Source organism: Asterias amurensis, chromosome 14 (genome assembly GCF_032118995.1).
Source record: "Asterias amurensis chromosome 14, ASM3211899v1".
Classification (NCBI taxonomy): domain Eukaryota; kingdom Metazoa; phylum Echinodermata; class Asteroidea; order Forcipulatida; family Asteriidae; genus Asterias; species Asterias amurensis.
The window spans coordinates 17,692,042-17,710,630 of record NC_092661.1 but is presented as its reverse complement, the minus strand read 5'-3'; the positions used below and the strand labels follow the sequence as shown (position 1 = coordinate 17,710,630).

The window sequence follows — 18,589 nt, the reverse complement described above, 5'->3', positions numbered from 1 at the left end:
CCAATTCTGTGCTTATGATCACTGTCTGGGCAAGTGCTGAATATATGCTCTAAGCTGTGTAAGCAAAGAATGCCTAGTAACGTGTAGTTCAGACGTGCACAAACCAAATTAATAAGTCATTGGTTTTTTGGAGTTATCCTTGGATAATTTTGTGCACTATTTCTATCTTGTGTTCTGTTTTGGTTTATCTTATTTCATTGTCTTTTCTCCTGTTGTTGTGTATGTGTTTTTGGCACGTTCTTGCTGTATTTTTATCTGAATAAATTCAATCATTCAATCAATTCCCAACTGAGCTATCTAACCCTTTTTGTAACCTCCTTCCCAACTTCTCAGGTAAAGACATGATTCATGTGACCAACACACTAGCCCAACTGAGAGTGAGGTTGGAGAAAGAGGGTCAAACCATTCAGCAAGGCGGGGGTGGTAAATTTGAGTGGGTGGATGGACTTCTTGTGCAGGCGCTGAAAGAAGGTGATTGGCTACTAATCGATAACGTCAACTTTTGCAGGTGAGAAGAACTTCATGATCTTTTGTCTAGTTTTAGTCTACACACCTTTCGAAACTTAAAGGGACACGTTGCCTTGGATCAGGCGTGTTGGTCTATGAAAAGCGTTTGTTATAAAATAGATATGGTTAGAAAGGTGTTTCAAAAGTAAAATGCAATGATCCACTTAAAAATGCCTCAAAATTGCACGGTTTTCCTTTTACTTTGCGAACTTACACGATCGGCCATTTTCTGGAGTCAAAACTTTTACTCCACAAAATAGAGTGCCATGTATCGTTCATGACCTAAAAGGGAAATGCTGCAATTGTGCGGCATATTTGTTGGGATCATAATATTCTACTTTTAAAACATCTTTCTAACCATATGCATTTCATAACAAATGGTTTCAAACGCTTTTCATAGACCCAACTTGCTCGATCCAAGGCAACATGTCCCTTTAACATGTTTGTGAATCCTTTGAGTAAGTATGACATAAATACGCCCATAAAACAACACCCACTTGATACACTTTTTAGCTTCATTGAATCTTCAAAGTACATGGAAAATGCATCGATGCACTTTTTTGGTTTCAATCCATATCAAGGACTGTTAAGTTTTTTGACTTGCTTACAACTCACGTAAGTTTGAATATGTGCAAGCCATTCACACCTTTTTGCTACAAATTATATCACGACGTAGTACCGTCTGAAATGCAAGCAGTCTTCCAGTGTGTTTGATCGATTTTTTGTTTCAACAGTCCATCTGTATTAGATCGGCTCAATGCTCTGCTGGAACCCAATGGTGTCTTGAGTATCAACGAGCGCGGAGTTATAGACGGTCTTATACCAACGATCAAGCCACACCCTGACTTCCGTCTCATCTTAGCCATGGACCCAAGGCATGGGGAGATCTCAAGAGCGATGCGCAACAGAGGAGTGGAGATCTACATCCTCGGGGAGGTACTTATGTTTTAGTTATTATTTGTTTTAATGACGTGTTGGGGGGGCCGAGTGGTATAGTTCACCTGACCCAAGCTCTGGTGTTGTCAGCCCAGCAGAGTGTGGGTTTGAATCCCGGTCTTGAAACTTGTGGCATTGAGCAAGACACTTGACATAATTGCTTAAAAAGGTAGTGCATTTGCCTAAGGACAGGAATGGGACTTAAATCCACACTCTGATGATCCAAACATAAATAACTTGAGTCAAGTGCATTTGATCACTCGGCAGCGACATACCCCAATAAATTTGTTGGGCATTCAAAAAAAGAAAAACAAATTGAAAAAATTCCCCCAGTTTTATTTTTTCATTGAACATGTTTTACTAAATGTGATTAAACTTTTTGTTTATTTTTCTCATTTTTAGACTGAGGGTGGAAATTACAAGAACCTTGATCTCTTAGCGCTACTGAACGGGGTCGGATTAGCAGGGAACCAGTTGACTGGTACCTTATTGAAGCTCCATGAGGATATTAAGTGCAACATGCCAGGTAAGGTCTTTTCAATTGCCTGGTTCCCAACATACCTTATAGCACACAACACTAATGATGCCACTTTTGCTTAAAATACCCGGCTTTCAGACAAACACGTCACACCACCTAATCACTGGGTCATCGACGTGCCAAACTGCACTAATAGTGTAGTTAGTCATGAGTAAACATACAATTTGGACGCACATGTATGCCCGCATTAGTGAAATGTGTCACTTTTGTCTGAGATCCAGCAGCCGATTTCACAAAGAGTTAGGACTCGTTTTATCTCGAGCTAGGACGAGTAACTCTTCCTAACTTAGGATTAATCTTAAGGTCTGCATGCTACAGTGCAGGGTTGGGACTCGTCCTAAGTCCTAAGATTAATCTTAAGTTAGGAAGAGTTTTGTGAAATCGGCGGCAGGTATTGTAGCTTCTATTTTTGGCATAAATGCGGAATGCTATTACCAAGGGCTCATGTTAGCAACAGATGTCTTTAAAGGCACTGTACACGTTTGGTAATTGTCAAAGACCAGTGTTCTCACTTGGTGTATCCTATCATAAGCATAAAATAACAAGTTAATATTGTTTTTGAGTAATTACCAAACGTGTACCTTCTCTTTAACCCATGCTTTCATGATTGAATCAATTCAAAGTCTATCAAGTCAAAAATTCAACAATTAAAATTGAAACCACTTAAGTCGGTATAAAATATTTTTACTGTACCTCTTTGTGTGATATTAATTTGTTTGGAATAACTTCTTTTTGGGAGACTAAAACAAGTGAAGGCAACTAAACGCCTCATAAAGTGCAATGAATTTCCCATGCTTTTTTATACTGGTAGTTGGCTTAGCCGTTACTTACCTACTTACTCGTCTATGTTTTCTAATTGTATTGTTAGTTTAATTGCTCTATTAAATAATTTATAACTATTTGTGGCGCTGTTTCTCTTACTTTTCTAATGTTTATATTTGCAAATACACGTTTGTACACATTGTCATTATAAAGCATTATGGATGAATATAAGGATAACATTAAAAACTGATTACAAGATTTGAAGGTTAAATGTTACTTAACAAATTAAGTTAACTAGATTAAAAAGAATTGAACTAAGAAATATTGCCAGTTAGACAATTACAGCTAAACTAAAAGATATACACGAGTAAACCGGATGAAATAAAGTTGAGGAAAAAAATTAATAGCTGAGATAACATTAATTATAAGCTTTTGTAAACTGCGTAACAACTAAAAGGACCCATGGTATAAAAGCAACAAATATTTTAGCAGAGTCAGTTTATTCTTTTAACAACAAAGACTCTACTAGGGTTGAGATGTCTGGCCACTAACCATGTTCCCCAGATGTAAATTTTGAAGAATAACAAATGAACCAAAAATCATTGTATTTTTGTAGATACACATTTTGGAACCTGGTCCATGGTGAAGTATTTGCATCCCACAAATCTAAATAATTGTACTTTTTTTTTGGAAAACATTTTAAAGTCAGTACATAACATTTACTGTTTATTTGAAGTAAAAAGTAATATCCTTTAAGGTGATCCCCTGACTGCCACTTCCCAGGTTTATATCGTAAACTTGGGTTTGATCTCTGGCTACTTAGCAGTTACAGGTTGAATGGCTTCTGACTGGCACACCTGAACAATAATAATAATAATAATAATAATTAAAATAAAAACATTTATCCGAGCGCCAAATCCATTAAAAATGCTCCCAGGCGCTTCACAACAACTAAATACTTAAAAGGTCAAAAATAAGATCTACAAAATATGATCATTAACCAATAAAGATACATGTACAAGTAAACAGATGAATATATAATCAATCAAACACATTTAGTAAAAGCCACCGAAAATATATTGAACCAGAAAAATTCTCCTATAAGATACACAAATAGAAAAATTAGAAAAAAAGAACCAGTAAAAAAACACAAAAAAACCAAAACAAAGGTTGACAATTATAGAAAGACTGCCAACATAGGGCTTGATAATGTAGCTCAGTTGGTAGAGCGCCGGCACATTAATCCGGAGGCTGTTGCTTCAAATCTTGCTCTCGTAAATCTTTCTTTGTTCAACCCAAAATCATTTTAAAATCGGCTGATAGTACGGAAGGAAAATTATAAAAACATTGTTGAACAAATTTATGGCGTAATAAATGTTTATAAATACATAGGTACCCCTTAAAAACAGTTTTGATTGTTTGCAAAAAGAAAAATGGCAACTGAGGCGTATTAAATGTTTATTCATAAATACCTAAGACAGGTTATCCATTCTGATTGGTCGAGAGGGCATCGCGTGGGGGTGTTTGAACAGATGATATAACACCAGTAAAAAGTGGTGAAACATGGGCGTGACACGCGAGCTGTGCTTATAAGACAGTTTCCTCATTCCCATTGGTCGAGAGCAACAGCTGGAACAGTTGTGCCACATCACGCGATACACGCGACGCCCACAGCAATCTCCTTATAAGGAGTTGTTCACCCGAGGGCCTTACCATTTCATAGCTGGATGGGGTGTTGTGTTGAAAGAAATCATTGAACAATTATAATTTTTGCATTTATTTTACTTTTTGACCAAAAAGTGTTGATGTTTTTTGACCGAAAAGGTATTTATGAATGGGAATCAAAGTGTGTTGAATTGGTGTTCAACTAGTGGGTTAAACCCACGGAGACCTGGTTCTTGATAATTTACCTCGACTTCGTCTCGGTAAAATTTTCAAGAACCAGGCCTCGGCGGGTTTAAACCACTAGTTGAAAACCTCTTCACCACACATTGATTCCCTTATTGATATATATCCACCCCTTCAAAATGGTTTTAAATGTTTTTAAAATAAAATATCCAAGCTATTTACAAGCACATACAGAGTGACTCCCGTGATGATATCTAAACAGTTGAGCTCTATCACAAATTATCCACACTTTTTATATACTTGTTTGTTGATTAAGAAATAAGCTAGTTGGTTAGCCGATTTCATGACTATAATGTTTTATTATTGTTGAATAGTTCCTAAAGGCTGCACCAGATTTACTCCCGCATTAAAGTCAATAATCGCCAGTTTTTCCAATCGCTGCTTTTCATTGACATCAATAACGACTTTAGTGATTTCCTCGAGATCGCTGAGTATCTTTGTCTTCTTCTTGAGCAAATCGTTGACATTGGAGTGAGAAGTGATGGTCTTGATTGTCTCAAGGCACTGGTCCACTGTTGCTAGCTTTTCATTCTGGTTAGTCAGAGAGATCTTGACTGTCATGAGTCTTTCCTGTCCGGTCTTTGTGACTTGGTCATGAAGCTTCTGCTCCTGCTGGCGGATGTATGCAATGCTGGTGTTTGCCGTTTGTGAAATCTTGTACTTGGTGTTGGCGATGGCAAACTCTAGTCTAGTGTTAGAGTGCACGGTCATATCCCGGATGCCTTTCAGCTCGGTTTTCTTAGCTTCAGCTGTTGCTAGGAGTTTAAACACGGCTTGCTTAAAGAGGCCACCTGCTTCCTCTGTGGTGTAATACATATGCTGAGGCTGTTTGTGTTCATCAACGATGCACTCGGCACAGATCAGCACCTGACACTTCTCACAGTAGAGGCTCAGGTCCTGCTCACGATGTTTTCCACACTTTGGGGTGTGCTTCGGGGCTGATGAAGCCAGGCTAGCCTGGTCTCCATACAAAGGGGTGATCTTGTGTGACTTTAGCTTGGACAGACGCAGATGTGCCTGTTGACAGCCTGTGCAGAGATAATCTTCACAGTCTAAGCAGCGTGACACGGCGTCTTGTCCTTCACTACACGCCTGACATATGACCTTTATCTTTTGACCCTTCATTAGCATCTCCTGCTCGTTGATCTCATCAATGATGGATGCCATGGTGGCATTATCAGGCAATGCAAGAACCCCCTTCTCACTCAGCTGTGTCTCCTTTCGACACACTGGGCAGGCCAGAACCCTAGAACTCCCAGATTTGCTTGACACGATCTCCTTGAGGCACGCGTAGCAGAAGCAATGAGAACAAGCAAGAACCTTAGGTGTTTGGAATCGATTGAAGCAGATTGTGCACTCTAGGTGTCCCTGGCTGATTTTGTCCAGAACAGACGCAGTCGTAACCCCACTTGCCATCGTGCTCTAAAAGAAAAGAAAAAACAGGAAAAAAAACTCAAACTTGTTAAAGGATTCGGGTACTTTTTGTAACACAAAACACAATGTCAACAGATTTACATTAAACTTACACTGTTTGAAAAACTACAGCACCTCAGCAAGTCATATTTTTAAGTAAGCTTTCTACTATCATTAACTTCAAACTGTGTTAGTGAATCTATGGACATTGTGTTTTGTCCTCTACAAAAAGTACCCAGACCCTTTATAAAGCACCTTTGAACATATTAGTTATAGACACTTATTAGATCGTTTTCTACCCCAATGCATAAACAATGAATGAGCAACTTTAGGCACATAGTTTTTGTTAAAAATGTAGCAAATATGAATGGATTGTCCTACCTTGAAATTAAGAGGGAAGTTTTGATTGTAGTATAGTTGTTGAGTGGCAAGGTTGATTCGGCGCTGGGTTAACTACACGTGTGTAGAACAGAGCAGAGAAACTCCTCTTTTTATGCACACAGGACCCCACCACTCTGTGCCCTCATGGTCCTGGGTCAATCCACTCTCAGAATAGGGGTGTTAAGGGGTTGTAAATGGAAGCATGGAGCTCAACGTGTGTTACTCATACAACTAGCATAGGGCACACATTCAAGTACAATGAAAAAATCTGGAATTTTTGTTTTCACCCTTCGTGGAATGGATATGGATTTGTCTGTGGTCCAAAGTTCAATGGTACCCTGTAATTTCACATCTTGGGGGAATCCCCAAGCTGTTGTAAGGCTACCACAGTCTTTTGTCAATTTAATTTAATGAATGATTCTTTGGGGGGGGGGGGGTATAATTTTCTTTCGCCGGGGGGGGGGGGGGGGGGGGGGGCAAGATTGTTAGGGAGGGAAACATTGTTGGTCATGAATGGGTTTGCTCCATTAGAACAGTTTGGCTGTTGTACGGGGCACTTTTGCTTCCCATGACAATTAAAGGGTTTGTGTACTTTTTGTAAGACACAAAACACAAAATCCACAGATTACATTAAAATTACTTGGTTTGAAGAATGATGGTAGAAAGCTTCCCTTAAAATATTATTTGCTGAGGTGGTGTAGTTTTTGAAGTTTTTTTGTAGGTTTTGTAGCTTTCACATAATATTTCAGCTCACAGTCAACATATAATTTGTGGTTTGTTTTTGATAAATTAGGATGCGATGTTTCTAGTCTACCAAGTCTCCTCTTGGCCGCCTCTGTCACCATGCAGCTATTGGAGCGTGGCAGGGACACGAAGAGCGCCCTCAACCAGGCCTGCATGGATGTGTATGTCAGGGGTCAGCTGTCAAAGGTCAACAAGCAGGTCAGTATGAAAGGTCAACTATTGATGACCAGGGTTCTCCAAAGTAGTTTTCAAAAACTGTTGGGCAATCTGGACTCAAATATTGGAAGTTTGGCCAAAGGTCGTATGAATAGCACTCCGCACTAATGCTTAAAGGAACGTTACAGATAGTAAGAAGCAAAAATTGTGAAGATCACAGATTTACATAAAACTTACACGGTCTAATGATGATGATAGTTGAAAAAATCCCTTGAAATATTTCTGTCTGAAATGTCATATTTGATGAGAAATAAATAATCAACTTCGCGTGTGGAGTTTATCGCTCAGTGAGCGTTTTATTCATATTTATTTTGGCATCGATGCAACGCAAAACTTGGTAATCTGTTTTTCACTATTCTCTCGTGACCCAGATAACCAACCGATCTCAAACTTCTACAGGTGTGTCAGTTTATGTATATGGTGGATTATATAAAGTGCTTACACTGTCAGCAACTGTTTTGTTAGCGAAAACCAATTCTGTAATGTTCCTTTAAAATAGAAGCATAGTACACGGACTTGGTATCTCAGACAAACATACAAAGTTTCACTAACACACGCGTGTACGTGTCCAGGTAGGTTTATGCTACTGCTACCTTTAGGCGCTTTAATGATGCTGTGATCGCGTAAGTTGTGAAATGTTTCTCTGACAGCCATTTTTTTTTTTAAAGGGATGCTGCAGTGAATTAAAATAAAACAGTTAATTTTGCTGTCATTTATTTCTGATATATGTATTGAACATCAATAAAATGTGTTTTGTTTTTTCCCCGACATATCTCACTTGCGTAATTAGCGAATAAGTCATGCCCCCCCTTTTGTGGATTGTTACTGCCCCCCTACCATCGACGTCATGTCGGGAATTCAAACATATCGTCGGCAAAAAGAGTCTGGTTCCTAACTACACGCGCCTAGGTACCAGGCCACACAATGCACACGTCTCTATATGCACACAGCCAGGGGACCCGACGGCTCGGGTTCCCGACATGACGTCACATGAAGGCTCCCTTTTAGGGGCGGGGTGGGTTCCCCTAATCTCTTGAAAACCACTTTTAAAATACTTGCGCATTAAATAAAAAAAATATTTCAGGTTTAAAAAGTCATGTTTAATCGTTTAAATTTAACGAAGGGAACCCACTGCACCCACCCTTTAAAGCAAAAGTGACATCATTAGTACGGAGTAATATTGAAACAAGGTCTTCGGAATGTTTCTACTTGGTTTTACATGCCCTAATGTGCATCCTGGAGCATTACTAATGGTTCTATCTTAATAATAATAATAATATTAATAATAATAATAATAATAATAATAATAATAATAATAATAATAATAATAATAATAATAATAATAATAATAATAATAATAATAATAATAATAATAATAATAATAATAATAATAATAATAATAATAATAATAATAATAATAATAATAATAATAATAATAATAATAATAATAATAATAATAATAATAATAATAATAATAATAATAATAATAATAATAATAATAATAATAATAACAGGATTTCTATAGCGCTTAGCAACAAGAGGCAATGGAAAACAATGATGATTTTCTGTCTAATATGTTGACAAGAAAGTTGCCAGATTGACCGTTATATTTCAGGCAAAATGTTGTTGCTTGTTTGTTGATTAAACGTTCATTTCAAAATCCAGAAATCTCAAGAGATCGTCACGAGACATCTTGCTGCCCTAGAAGTCAATGGTGGCCTGTTACCTGCCGGTCCTTCATCATTAGCCTTGACGGATGAAGAGGATGGTCCGTCATTAGAGGGCGCCCTTCACCCTCGTCATGTCCCGTCAGTTGTTGAGCTTAGCTGCAACGCACCCGTGGCCATGTTGAGACGTGAAGGGGCGGTGTTTATGTACTTACTCAGTCAGGCCAAGAGTCTAAGGTATGGTCTTTCACTTAAAGACACTGGACACTATTGGTAATTGTCAAAGACCAGTCTTCTCACTTGGTGTATCTCGACATATGCATAAAATAAGAAACCTGTGAAAATTTGAGCTCAATTGGTTGTCGAAGTTGCAAGATAATAATGAAAGAAAAACACCCTTGTCACACAAAGTTACATGTACATGTACATGTATGTACTTTCAGATGCTTGATTTCGAGACCTCAAAATCTAATTCTGAGGTCTCAAAATCAAATTCGTGGAAAATTACTTCTCTCTTGAAACCTACGTTACTTCAGAGGTAGCTGTTTCTCACAGTGTTTTATACTATCAACAGCTCCCCATTACTCGTTACCAAGTAAGGTTTAATGGTAATAAATGAGCACCTCATTTTGGTGGATTTTGGCGCCTTATAAATATTCTTTATTATTATTATTTTTTACCAATAGTGTCCACTGCCTTTGACTTTACATAATTAAAAACCTTGGGGACATAGTTGTGTTAAAGTGGAACCAGTCGATTGTTAAAATCCTGTACTAATAAAAAAAAAAATAAATAAAATAACCTGTGAAAATTTCATTTAAAAGGTGGTAGTGTTTTGTAGGTATTGCCAAAAATCTTGAATGGTGTAAAACCTATGAACATGCACCTTTACGCCCAAACAATGACCATTGCTCGCAAATATACCCTTAGCAAAAGCGGAGCCTGCTGACGTGACGGAAAATTTACAGAAAAGTTTACAGATTTTCTAACAACAATCAGGACACTTATGAATGAGGTATTTTTTCTTTAAATTGAAGCCCTGCATTATCAAGCTTACTCATTGTTTTTGTAGTGACAAACGTGGAGCGGGATCACAAGATATCATTCCACTCATCAAGCCAGCGACACTCCTACTTATGGAGCAGGCCACACCCACAGACTGGGAGCTGCGGCGTGATTGGCTGTTGACAGCCTGGAATGAATGGCTGCCTAGCAACAAGGAACTGATGGACAGGGAGGGAAAGGAGTTTGCCAAGTATATGCCGGAGATTATCAGAGTAGCTCTGGGTGAGGTGTATAGGCATCCCCTCTGCAAGCAGTTACTTGAGACGGCAGACAACATTGAAATGTCCGAAGGTGGGTGTTCTGTTTGAACTTGGTCTGAAATGTGAAAACGTTTTGAAGATAGTTGACCTGTTGTACATGTAGCTGTGTATATCTGAAGATGGGCATTCCATTTGAACTCGGTCTGAAATGTTTTGAAGATAATAGACCATACTGTAGCTGTGTATATCTGAAGATAGGCATTCCATTTGAACTTGGTCTGAAATGTTTTGAAGATAATAGACCATGCTGTAGCTGTGTATATCTGAAGATGGGCATTCCATTTGAACTTGGTCTGAAATGTTTTGAAGATAGTAGACCATGCTGTAGCTGTACTATATCTGAAGATGGGCATTCCATTTGAACTCGGTCTGAAATGTTTTGAAGTAAAAGACCATGCTGTAGCTGTGTATATCTGAAGATGGGCATTCCATTTGAACTTGGTCTGAAATGTTTTGAAGATAATAGACCATGCTGTAGCTGTGTATATCTGAAGATGGGCATTCCATTTGAACTTGGTCTGAAATGTTTTGAAGATAATAGACCATGCTGTAGCTGTGTATATCTGAAGATGGGCATTCCATTTGAACTTGGTCTGAAATGCTTTGAAGATAATAAAATCAGAATAAAAAATCATAAAAAGGTCTAAATTAAGATCCACAAAGATCACAAAACAATAAAGGTACAAGTACAAGTAAACAGAAAAATATATGTATAAACAATCAAACACGTTTAGTTAAAACCACGTAAAAAATATACCGATCCAGAAAATGTTTTGAAGATAGTAGACTTATACAGTAGCTGTGTGCAAAAACATTGTATCTCTGCACGTACTTGTTTTGTGCAACATTCAGACGATTTTTGACAATTTCAAGCTTGTAGTCAAAAATGCACCCAGCCGCGCAGCTTTTTTCAGCCAAGAGTCAAAAACTGCTTATCTATTACAATGACCCTGGATGCCAGTGACGAATTTTCCTTATTGGTTTTGAACACAGTTCTCCAGCTTTGGCATTTCCACACCAAATAGCCGCCACTGACATCACGATTCCTTTGTCGCGCGGGTTTGTTTGACCCCACGTTTTTAAGAAATTTGGCTTGGAGCGTTCTGGAGAAAACTCATTTTTACCATGCTTTAATGTGAGGTAGAAGACTCGTTATATTTTTTATGTTTCCTGGATGGACTGCAGCTGTTAAAAAACTGTAATATCTATATATTTGAGATCATCCTTTATTGGCTGTTTAATGGGAAGCCATTTCTACCATATAGGATGCCTTGTCGCCCCATCATTTCAGCTCTTGTTTAACTTCGCTATAAACTTATACCCAATTTTGTTGGCAGCCTTCAAGACGTTAAAGTACTACCCACTGGATCTCAATTTGGCTCCTCACCTTATAGCGTACCTGGACACTTGTAGACAACAGAGGGCACCAGACAGAATGAGTACTGATGAAGAGTGTGACAATGTGGAGAGTGCTCACAGTCAGCTTGATGAAGCTCTAGCCATTGCCAGAAGGTTTGACATTTGAAAGCATTTCTTTCAATAAAATGATAAAAGCAATAAGATTTGGGGTTGAACAAAGAAAAATTGTCTAGTCGAGTGGGACTCGAACCATGTACCTCCGGTCTAAGGTATTGGTGGTCTCCCTTTTTTGTCAGTATCTTTGTTCGGGGGTGCCCATACAGTCAGTCTTCCTTGTGGTTTTTAATTATTTCATATCAAAAATAATAATAAGAAGAATTCTGGGTTCTTGTATTAATAGAATATCCTAGCGTATTATCGCTGTTCATCCATCATACATGTACCTTCAACCTTTCCTTAAACCTTATCAACTCCCTGAGGTGCAAACAACCCAAAGCTGCTTAAATTAGCATAATGGGTTTAACAGTAGTTTGTGTCAGTAGGGATCGGCCACCAGAACGAAAAGGATGAACAGGAATATATTTCAGACATATAATCTGGAGATAGTCCATGACAAGCTTTGAAAGTGAGGAGATTTAACTTTCTATACACAATGTGCAATTTAATGGAGAGCCAGTGGAGTTCATAATGTTGAGAATAAAGTGTGCATAAGACGAGATGAGTAGCAGTGTTTTGAGCACGTTGAATCTTAGAAAGTTCTCTTTCTGAAAGTCCAGTGAAAAGAGAATTGCATTATTCAACTCCAGAAGTGACAAAAGCATGAACAAGGCTTCTTTGAGTGGTTGACGAAGATCTTTCCTCCTCACCCTTCTTTCACTTTTCACATGCATTGACAATGAACTTAGGATTCCTAAAAATGTTCCCAACAACTGCTTGAGGCATGTACTTGTGTTTGTCTGTATAAAGGCTGTTGTCTACACAAGCCTCGGCTTACTCTAATAGCCTCATGCTCTCGCTCCTTCTTGTACTTAGTTAATTCCTAGTTATTAATTTATTATTTGCTTTTTAAGATTATACTGTTTCTGTACAATTTAATGCGTTTTTGATTTTGTTACATTTCTATGTACTGTTTAATTCTCACAATTGTACTTTTTCTACAACAAGAGGATGGAATAAAGGTATTATTGAATTGAATTGAATTGAATCAAATATTTCTACAAATGAAAACCAAACGATTAAATCTGATTGTCTTTCCATAGACTCTATCTGGTTCTTCAGACCACAGTCAATCGCTTTATCGAGGAGTCCAAGTTAAAACATGCAGTTGACGTCAGACACAAGCCAACCACAGCCATTCAGCTCTCGTATGCTCTACATCAAGGTGAGGAAGCCCGCAGCTCTGGCCGCAGCATTTATGAACAAACACCAACCCCCAGGAACAATTGCTCAGAATGCTGAAAAAAGATTCATGCGTGAATCAGTTTTCAATTTAAAATGTTTTTATACGCAGGAGCATTTCAGTTGTAATAACTTCGCAGGACGCTTACTACCAAAAATATGAAAGCTTTCAGATAGAAATTCCACAATTTGTTCCTGGGGTCATTATGAAGTACTGACCCTACCTTTAATCTTTAATAAGGAAAACAATGAGTAGTGACGAGTTCTTAAACGGCTGTTTAAAACCGACAGGGTTGTGGTCGTGCGATAAGGGCCAGAGCCGAAGTGCCAGTTTTGGTTAAAAGGCGTAGTAAAGTAGGAAACTCTGTAAAAACAGTTCCCTAAGAACAAACTCTACCTGGCAAGTAGATACACACATGGTGTTACCGCAAACCAAATATACATTGATACCTCACCATGCAATGCCTCAAATCCTATATCTGTAAAAACTGTTTTCCAATGTTCTTGAGCTCTGTTACTTGCGGTGCATTTTTTATGAGACGGCATGCTAACCCGCACGAATGCTATCCGAAAACAACCGGTGTTAAGCAGCTCTAGATGGTCTTTATCAGCCATTTAAACACCCCCACGTGACGCACTCTCAACCAATAGGAATAGCGAAATCGTCTGGGGTATTTAAGAATATGAATTTAACAACAATAAATAGTTAAGTTGATTAACCGTAAATGATGTCTTTTTGGATATGGATAAATATTCAATTGAATGATTTGTTTCATCCTATATAGGTTTAGTTGCTTTTGATGATTTGCCGCACCCCTTCATGGCCCACCTGTACCCCTTCTTCAAAACACTGGATAGCTTTCTATCTGAGGCGATATCAACTGCTACTGTTCGTCTTTCTGAGGATGCGACATATCAGGTATTGGCGCAATAGCAGTCCGCACTAATGCTAACAATAGAATAAACAAGTTATAAATCATATGGATATTTATATTGCGTCGGTATCCAACACAAAAGATGCTCATGGTGCCTTTTACCGGAAAAATTAATCGAAAGAAATAAGTTTACAAAGCCACTACATGAACCTTGGCATATAGAAAAATAGGACAAGTATCTCGTCCTAACTAGAGATAAGACTATAGTCTTAACTCTTTGTGAAATCCACCACTTGTGTTACTGCGCAATGTGCATACATTTATTTTATTACACACCAACACCATATATTTTGCAGCGGTTTGAGAAGTCCTTCGTGTGTGAGATGCGCGATATACAAACAGATTATTGCAATTTTTCAGCTGATCTACTGAAATCCTCATTTTCTTTTCAAAACAGTGCCATAGAAAACCAAAAAAATACAGTACAAAAGTTAAGTGTGATTGGCCATTTCCTCTTTTTTTGTGATAAGAAATTTGCATGTCTGTAACTGTTATTATATTCTATTTTCTTAGTTTGGTAATATTGGTAACTGATTATTTTGTTTCAACAGATCCTATTGGCCTGTCAGTGGAGGGATAGATGTTGGCTGGTGTGTGATCGACCAATCAAAGGCAAGGACTCATTCCATCTGGGACAGTTTGAATTACACTGGCAATGGCTGATAAAGAACATGATTCAAGTCGTCCCTAACATGTTACTAGGCAACGATGTCACGTGAGTAGCAAATTTTATGAAGTAATGAACTGTAACAAAGATTTTGTATTTACCAAACTTAAATGTTCTTAGGCAACGATGTCACGTGAGTAGCAAATGTCAAAAAGTAACGTAACAAGAATTTTGTGTTTACTTAAATAAGGTTTAAAAAAAACTATGTTCTTCAGAGAAACTTATGTATGCAGATGTTCTAGGAAATATTATCTAGCAGTGCCTACAAACCGTTTACAAGATGTTAAATTTGCACTGGGGACAAAGAATGCGATTTGGTTCTGTTTCTTACCGATACATTGACGTATGTTAAGCACTGTGTACTCGGTACTTTCCCAAGGTCTGTGAAAAAGTCCCTGTAAGGCATGTTACTCAGGAGAGGTTCGAACCCACTACCTTTTCCATTCTAGAGCAGATGCCTTACTACGCCCCTGAAATTGCATGATTGCTAAAGGTAGCTCAAATGTTTTTAGCAGCAGGAACAGCAAAATCCTAAGAATAATATTTTCTAATGGATGGAAATTTGCATCGGGGGTAAGCAATATTAATTTTGGGTTTACCCATATACACTGATGTGTGTAAGGACTGTATACTCAGTACTTTCCTCTAGCTGCCTCTAGCTACCGGGCCGTCTCGGTAGTTAAGTTGGTAAGTCACTGCTCTACAATTGCAAAGGACAAGGGTTCGAATCCCACCCGAGTAATATGCCTGTGATTTTTTTCACAGAGCTCAGGAAAGTACTGAGTATACAATGCTAACACACATCGTTGTATATGAGTAAAAACCAAAATTAATATTTTATTAGTTACTGAACCATATCATTTTTTTGATTGATAATCAGCCTGCCGCAAAACCTCCATGCGATTATCCACCGCATCATTGATCATCTTGCGATAGCATCAACCCTAACCGTGACTGAACACCAGAGGGCCTTACAACATCACATTGGCCACCCGCTGCCGTACAAGACAAGTTTATCTGCTGACACGTCTCAGCATCTTCTCGAGCTCAGCCGTGTTCTTGATGTCATCGGGGTTGTCTCGAGGGTAGACGTCAACCGTCTTGGAACTCAAAAGAGAAGAAAGTTCAAGAGATCTGTTCGATTCGTCGTGAGGGACAGCGGACTTACCAGCCAGAATTTGCTTCAGTTGATGATTGCGGTGGGCGAGCTGAACAACCATGCTCTGGAATGTATTGGTAAGAAAAACTAGACTGGGCCCAATTTCATTGCTCTGCTTACCATAAGCAGAGAATCGACGCTTATTGACGTGCTTACGCCATTTATTTCACGGGTAAGCAGGGAATTTTTGCTTGTGCGTATGCTACTCCATTACTAGGCATTATTTGCTTACACAGCTAGCGCATCAATTCGGTCCTTGCACGTAGGCAGAAAATGGTGATCGTTAGTGCCGAATTTGTCGGTAAATTGGGCCCTGTTCCCCGATTAACAGCTACGGCTCATTTTAAAATTGCTCTCTGAACACTTGCTTGATGTCATGTACGAAAGTATAATTCATGCTTAGTAACCAGTGGTTATTCTTCATGTTTTAACAATTTGGTAACAAATGAAATAACCAGGTTTAACGGGAAGACAATTCTGAAAACAATTTAGGAAATCAACGCGCCAAGTGGTTAAAAGCATCGCACAAGAGAAAATGAAAAGGGCATTAGTCAGTCTAAACAGCGCCTTTTACTTGTGTTTTTTCTTTCTCCAGATGATGAACTGCTGGATTCTATCCAAGGTATGGAAGCAAGCCTTGCTGCACAGGGAATCTACAGCCAAGATGGCGGTCATTCTGTTGCCATGGAAACCGATGATGACAACACTCATTCTGATACAAAAGTGTTGTCCGATGTTTCCAGCAGAGTGGGACTGTGGCCTGTTTGTGAACACATTGCACTGTGTGCAGAGCAAGTTTCTCTCAACAAGATTCTCGCGGTCAAAGTTCAAAGGTATACACTTTTCACATTTTACAGAGAGGGACAACAGGGCCCAATGGGAGACTTTCAGGACGCTTGGTGGCAGCAGACTTACCAGGTAAAGTTTATTGTTCTTGGTAATGTGCGCATGCTCAGAACTACGTAAACAATGGAAATGAACCTGGTAAGTCTGCTGCCACCTAGCGCCTTAAAGTCTCCCATTTCATAGCGCTGCTAATGTAAAAAAAAAAAAAAAAAGAAAAAAAAATAATTCTTCTAAAAAGCAAATCTCCATGTTCAAGTAAACAAAAATATGTAATTATCTCAGAAAAAACAAAAACGGACCCGATGTCTGGGTCTTAAACCAAAGGCTCTGCAAATCAAGATGATTGTCGACTTAATTTCCTCAAACGACAACATCCATTACCGGAGCTTATTATGAGAATCTTGGGGTTTCATTGTGGCACTGATACATGTATTTCCAAAAGAAAATGATTACTCATGAAGCTCCAAAAAGATCTTAAAAATATTACCACAGATTTTATGCGCCATACAAATGTATTGTATTATTATTATTATTATTATTATTATTATTATTATTATTATTATTATTATTATTATTATTATTATTATTATTATTATTATTATTATTATTATTATTATTATTATTATTATTATTATTATTATCATTATTATTATTATTTTTATTATTATTATTATCTGTTTATCCACACAGTGGCCAAATAGGACAAGAAGTCGATGATGGTCTGAAGTCCATGGTAGCCTTCACGTCGTGCCACACCCCCTCCTCACCTCTCCATCTACTCCCCTATGCATCCCTCCTGCAAAGTGGAGTGTCACACGTGCCATCGATGTCAGAGGTCACAGGAGCATTCATGAGACACGTGTGGAGGAGCACGGCAACGTGCCAGGTTCCTCTGTGGTTGTCATGGCGACAACACGTGGATGATGTTGATTCTGGGCATCTTGATTTGGGAGATTCTGAAGATCTTAATATGGTAACACTTCGGCATGATCATGTGACATGTGTGCCCCTTTTACTTTGTAAAATACGTTTCTTAGTTGGGTGATTAAGTACATGTAGGTCTTCTCACTTTTGAGGTTTCACAAAGAGACCCATGTCTTTATTACTATGGCAATATGCCAATATATTTTAAAAAAACAATAGTTAGTAAATGGAGTGGTAATACTAATACAGAACCATATGGGAGGTCTTAAAGGCAGTGGACACTAGTGGTAATTACTCAAAATAATTATAAGCATAAAACCTACTTGTTAACGAGTAATGGGGAGCTGTTGATAATAAAAAAACATTGTGAAAAACAAGCTTACTCTGAAGTAACGTGGTTTTCGAGAAAGAAGTAGTTTTCCTCGAATTTGATTTCGAGACCTCGGAGTTAGATTTTGAAGTCTCGAAATTAAGCATCTGAAAGCACACAACTTCGTGTGACAAGGGTGTTTTTTCTTTCATTATTATCTCGCAACCTCGACTCCCAATTGAGCCCAAATTTTCACAGGTTTGTTATTTTACGCATTATGTTGAGATACCCTAAGTGAGAAGACTGGTCTTTGACAATTACCAATAGCGTCCAGTGTCTTTAAATTGCAAAACCTGCCATCAGTTTTAAGCTTGGCACGTAACAAAATGTAAATCTTGATCTTACGTCTTGGCATAAGTGGCTCTTTGTGACAAGGATGACAATGTATGGGTCTTATACATAGCGTTGTATACCGTAGAAAATAAAGTTTTGGGACACCCTTTGAGGTGAAAAGCGTTTGATAAGAAGTGTGTATTATGAATAGAGAATCCACATTGATTAGATGTTAAAACCTCTCAATATTCTGATGCCTTC

The 18,589-nt window shown here is 38.3% G+C and overlaps 2 protein-coding genes across 2 annotated transcripts in view; one reads left to right on the top strand and one right to left on the bottom strand.

Moving 5' to 3' along the window:
* Nucleotides 1-18,589, top strand: part of LOC139946795 (midasin-like) — a 96,196-nt gene that overhangs the window by 37,759 nt on the left and 39,848 nt on the right. Inside the window, exons 42-54 of the mRNA XM_071944495.1 lie at nucleotides 334-508; nucleotides 1,242-1,443; nucleotides 1,846-1,969; nucleotides 7,239-7,387; nucleotides 9,071-9,309; nucleotides 10,145-10,428; nucleotides 11,735-11,909; nucleotides 13,016-13,137; nucleotides 13,940-14,073; nucleotides 14,641-14,804; nucleotides 15,637-15,992; nucleotides 16,511-16,748; nucleotides 17,452-17,734. Coding sequence (XP_071800596.1) covers nucleotides 334-508; nucleotides 1,242-1,443; nucleotides 1,846-1,969; nucleotides 7,239-7,387; nucleotides 9,071-9,309; nucleotides 10,145-10,428; nucleotides 11,735-11,909; nucleotides 13,016-13,137; nucleotides 13,940-14,073; nucleotides 14,641-14,804; nucleotides 15,637-15,992; nucleotides 16,511-16,748; nucleotides 17,452-17,734 — 2,645 coding nt within the window. The remainder of the gene's footprint in view (nucleotides 1-333; nucleotides 509-1,241; nucleotides 1,444-1,845; nucleotides 1,970-7,238; nucleotides 7,388-9,070; nucleotides 9,310-10,144; nucleotides 10,429-11,734; nucleotides 11,910-13,015; nucleotides 13,138-13,939; nucleotides 14,074-14,640; nucleotides 14,805-15,636; nucleotides 15,993-16,510; nucleotides 16,749-17,451; nucleotides 17,735-18,589) is intronic.
* Nucleotides 2,040-6,583, bottom strand: LOC139946796 (E3 ubiquitin-protein ligase TRIM56-like). The gene is made up of 2 exons (XM_071944496.1): nucleotides 6,446-6,583; nucleotides 2,040-6,073 (listed from the first exon to the last, which is right to left on the bottom strand). The coding sequence occupies exon 2, from the start codon at nucleotides 6,065-6,067 to the stop codon at nucleotides 4,952-4,954; it is 1,116 nt and encodes a 371-aa protein (XP_071800597.1). The 5' UTR covers nucleotides 6,068-6,073; nucleotides 6,446-6,583; the 3' UTR covers nucleotides 2,040-4,951.

Excerpts from the sequence above, each read along its gene's own strand:
- LOC139946796 (XM_071944496.1), bottom strand. The coding sequence starts at position 6,067 with ATGGCAAGTGGGGTTACGACTGCGTCTGTTCTGGACAAAATCAGCCAG.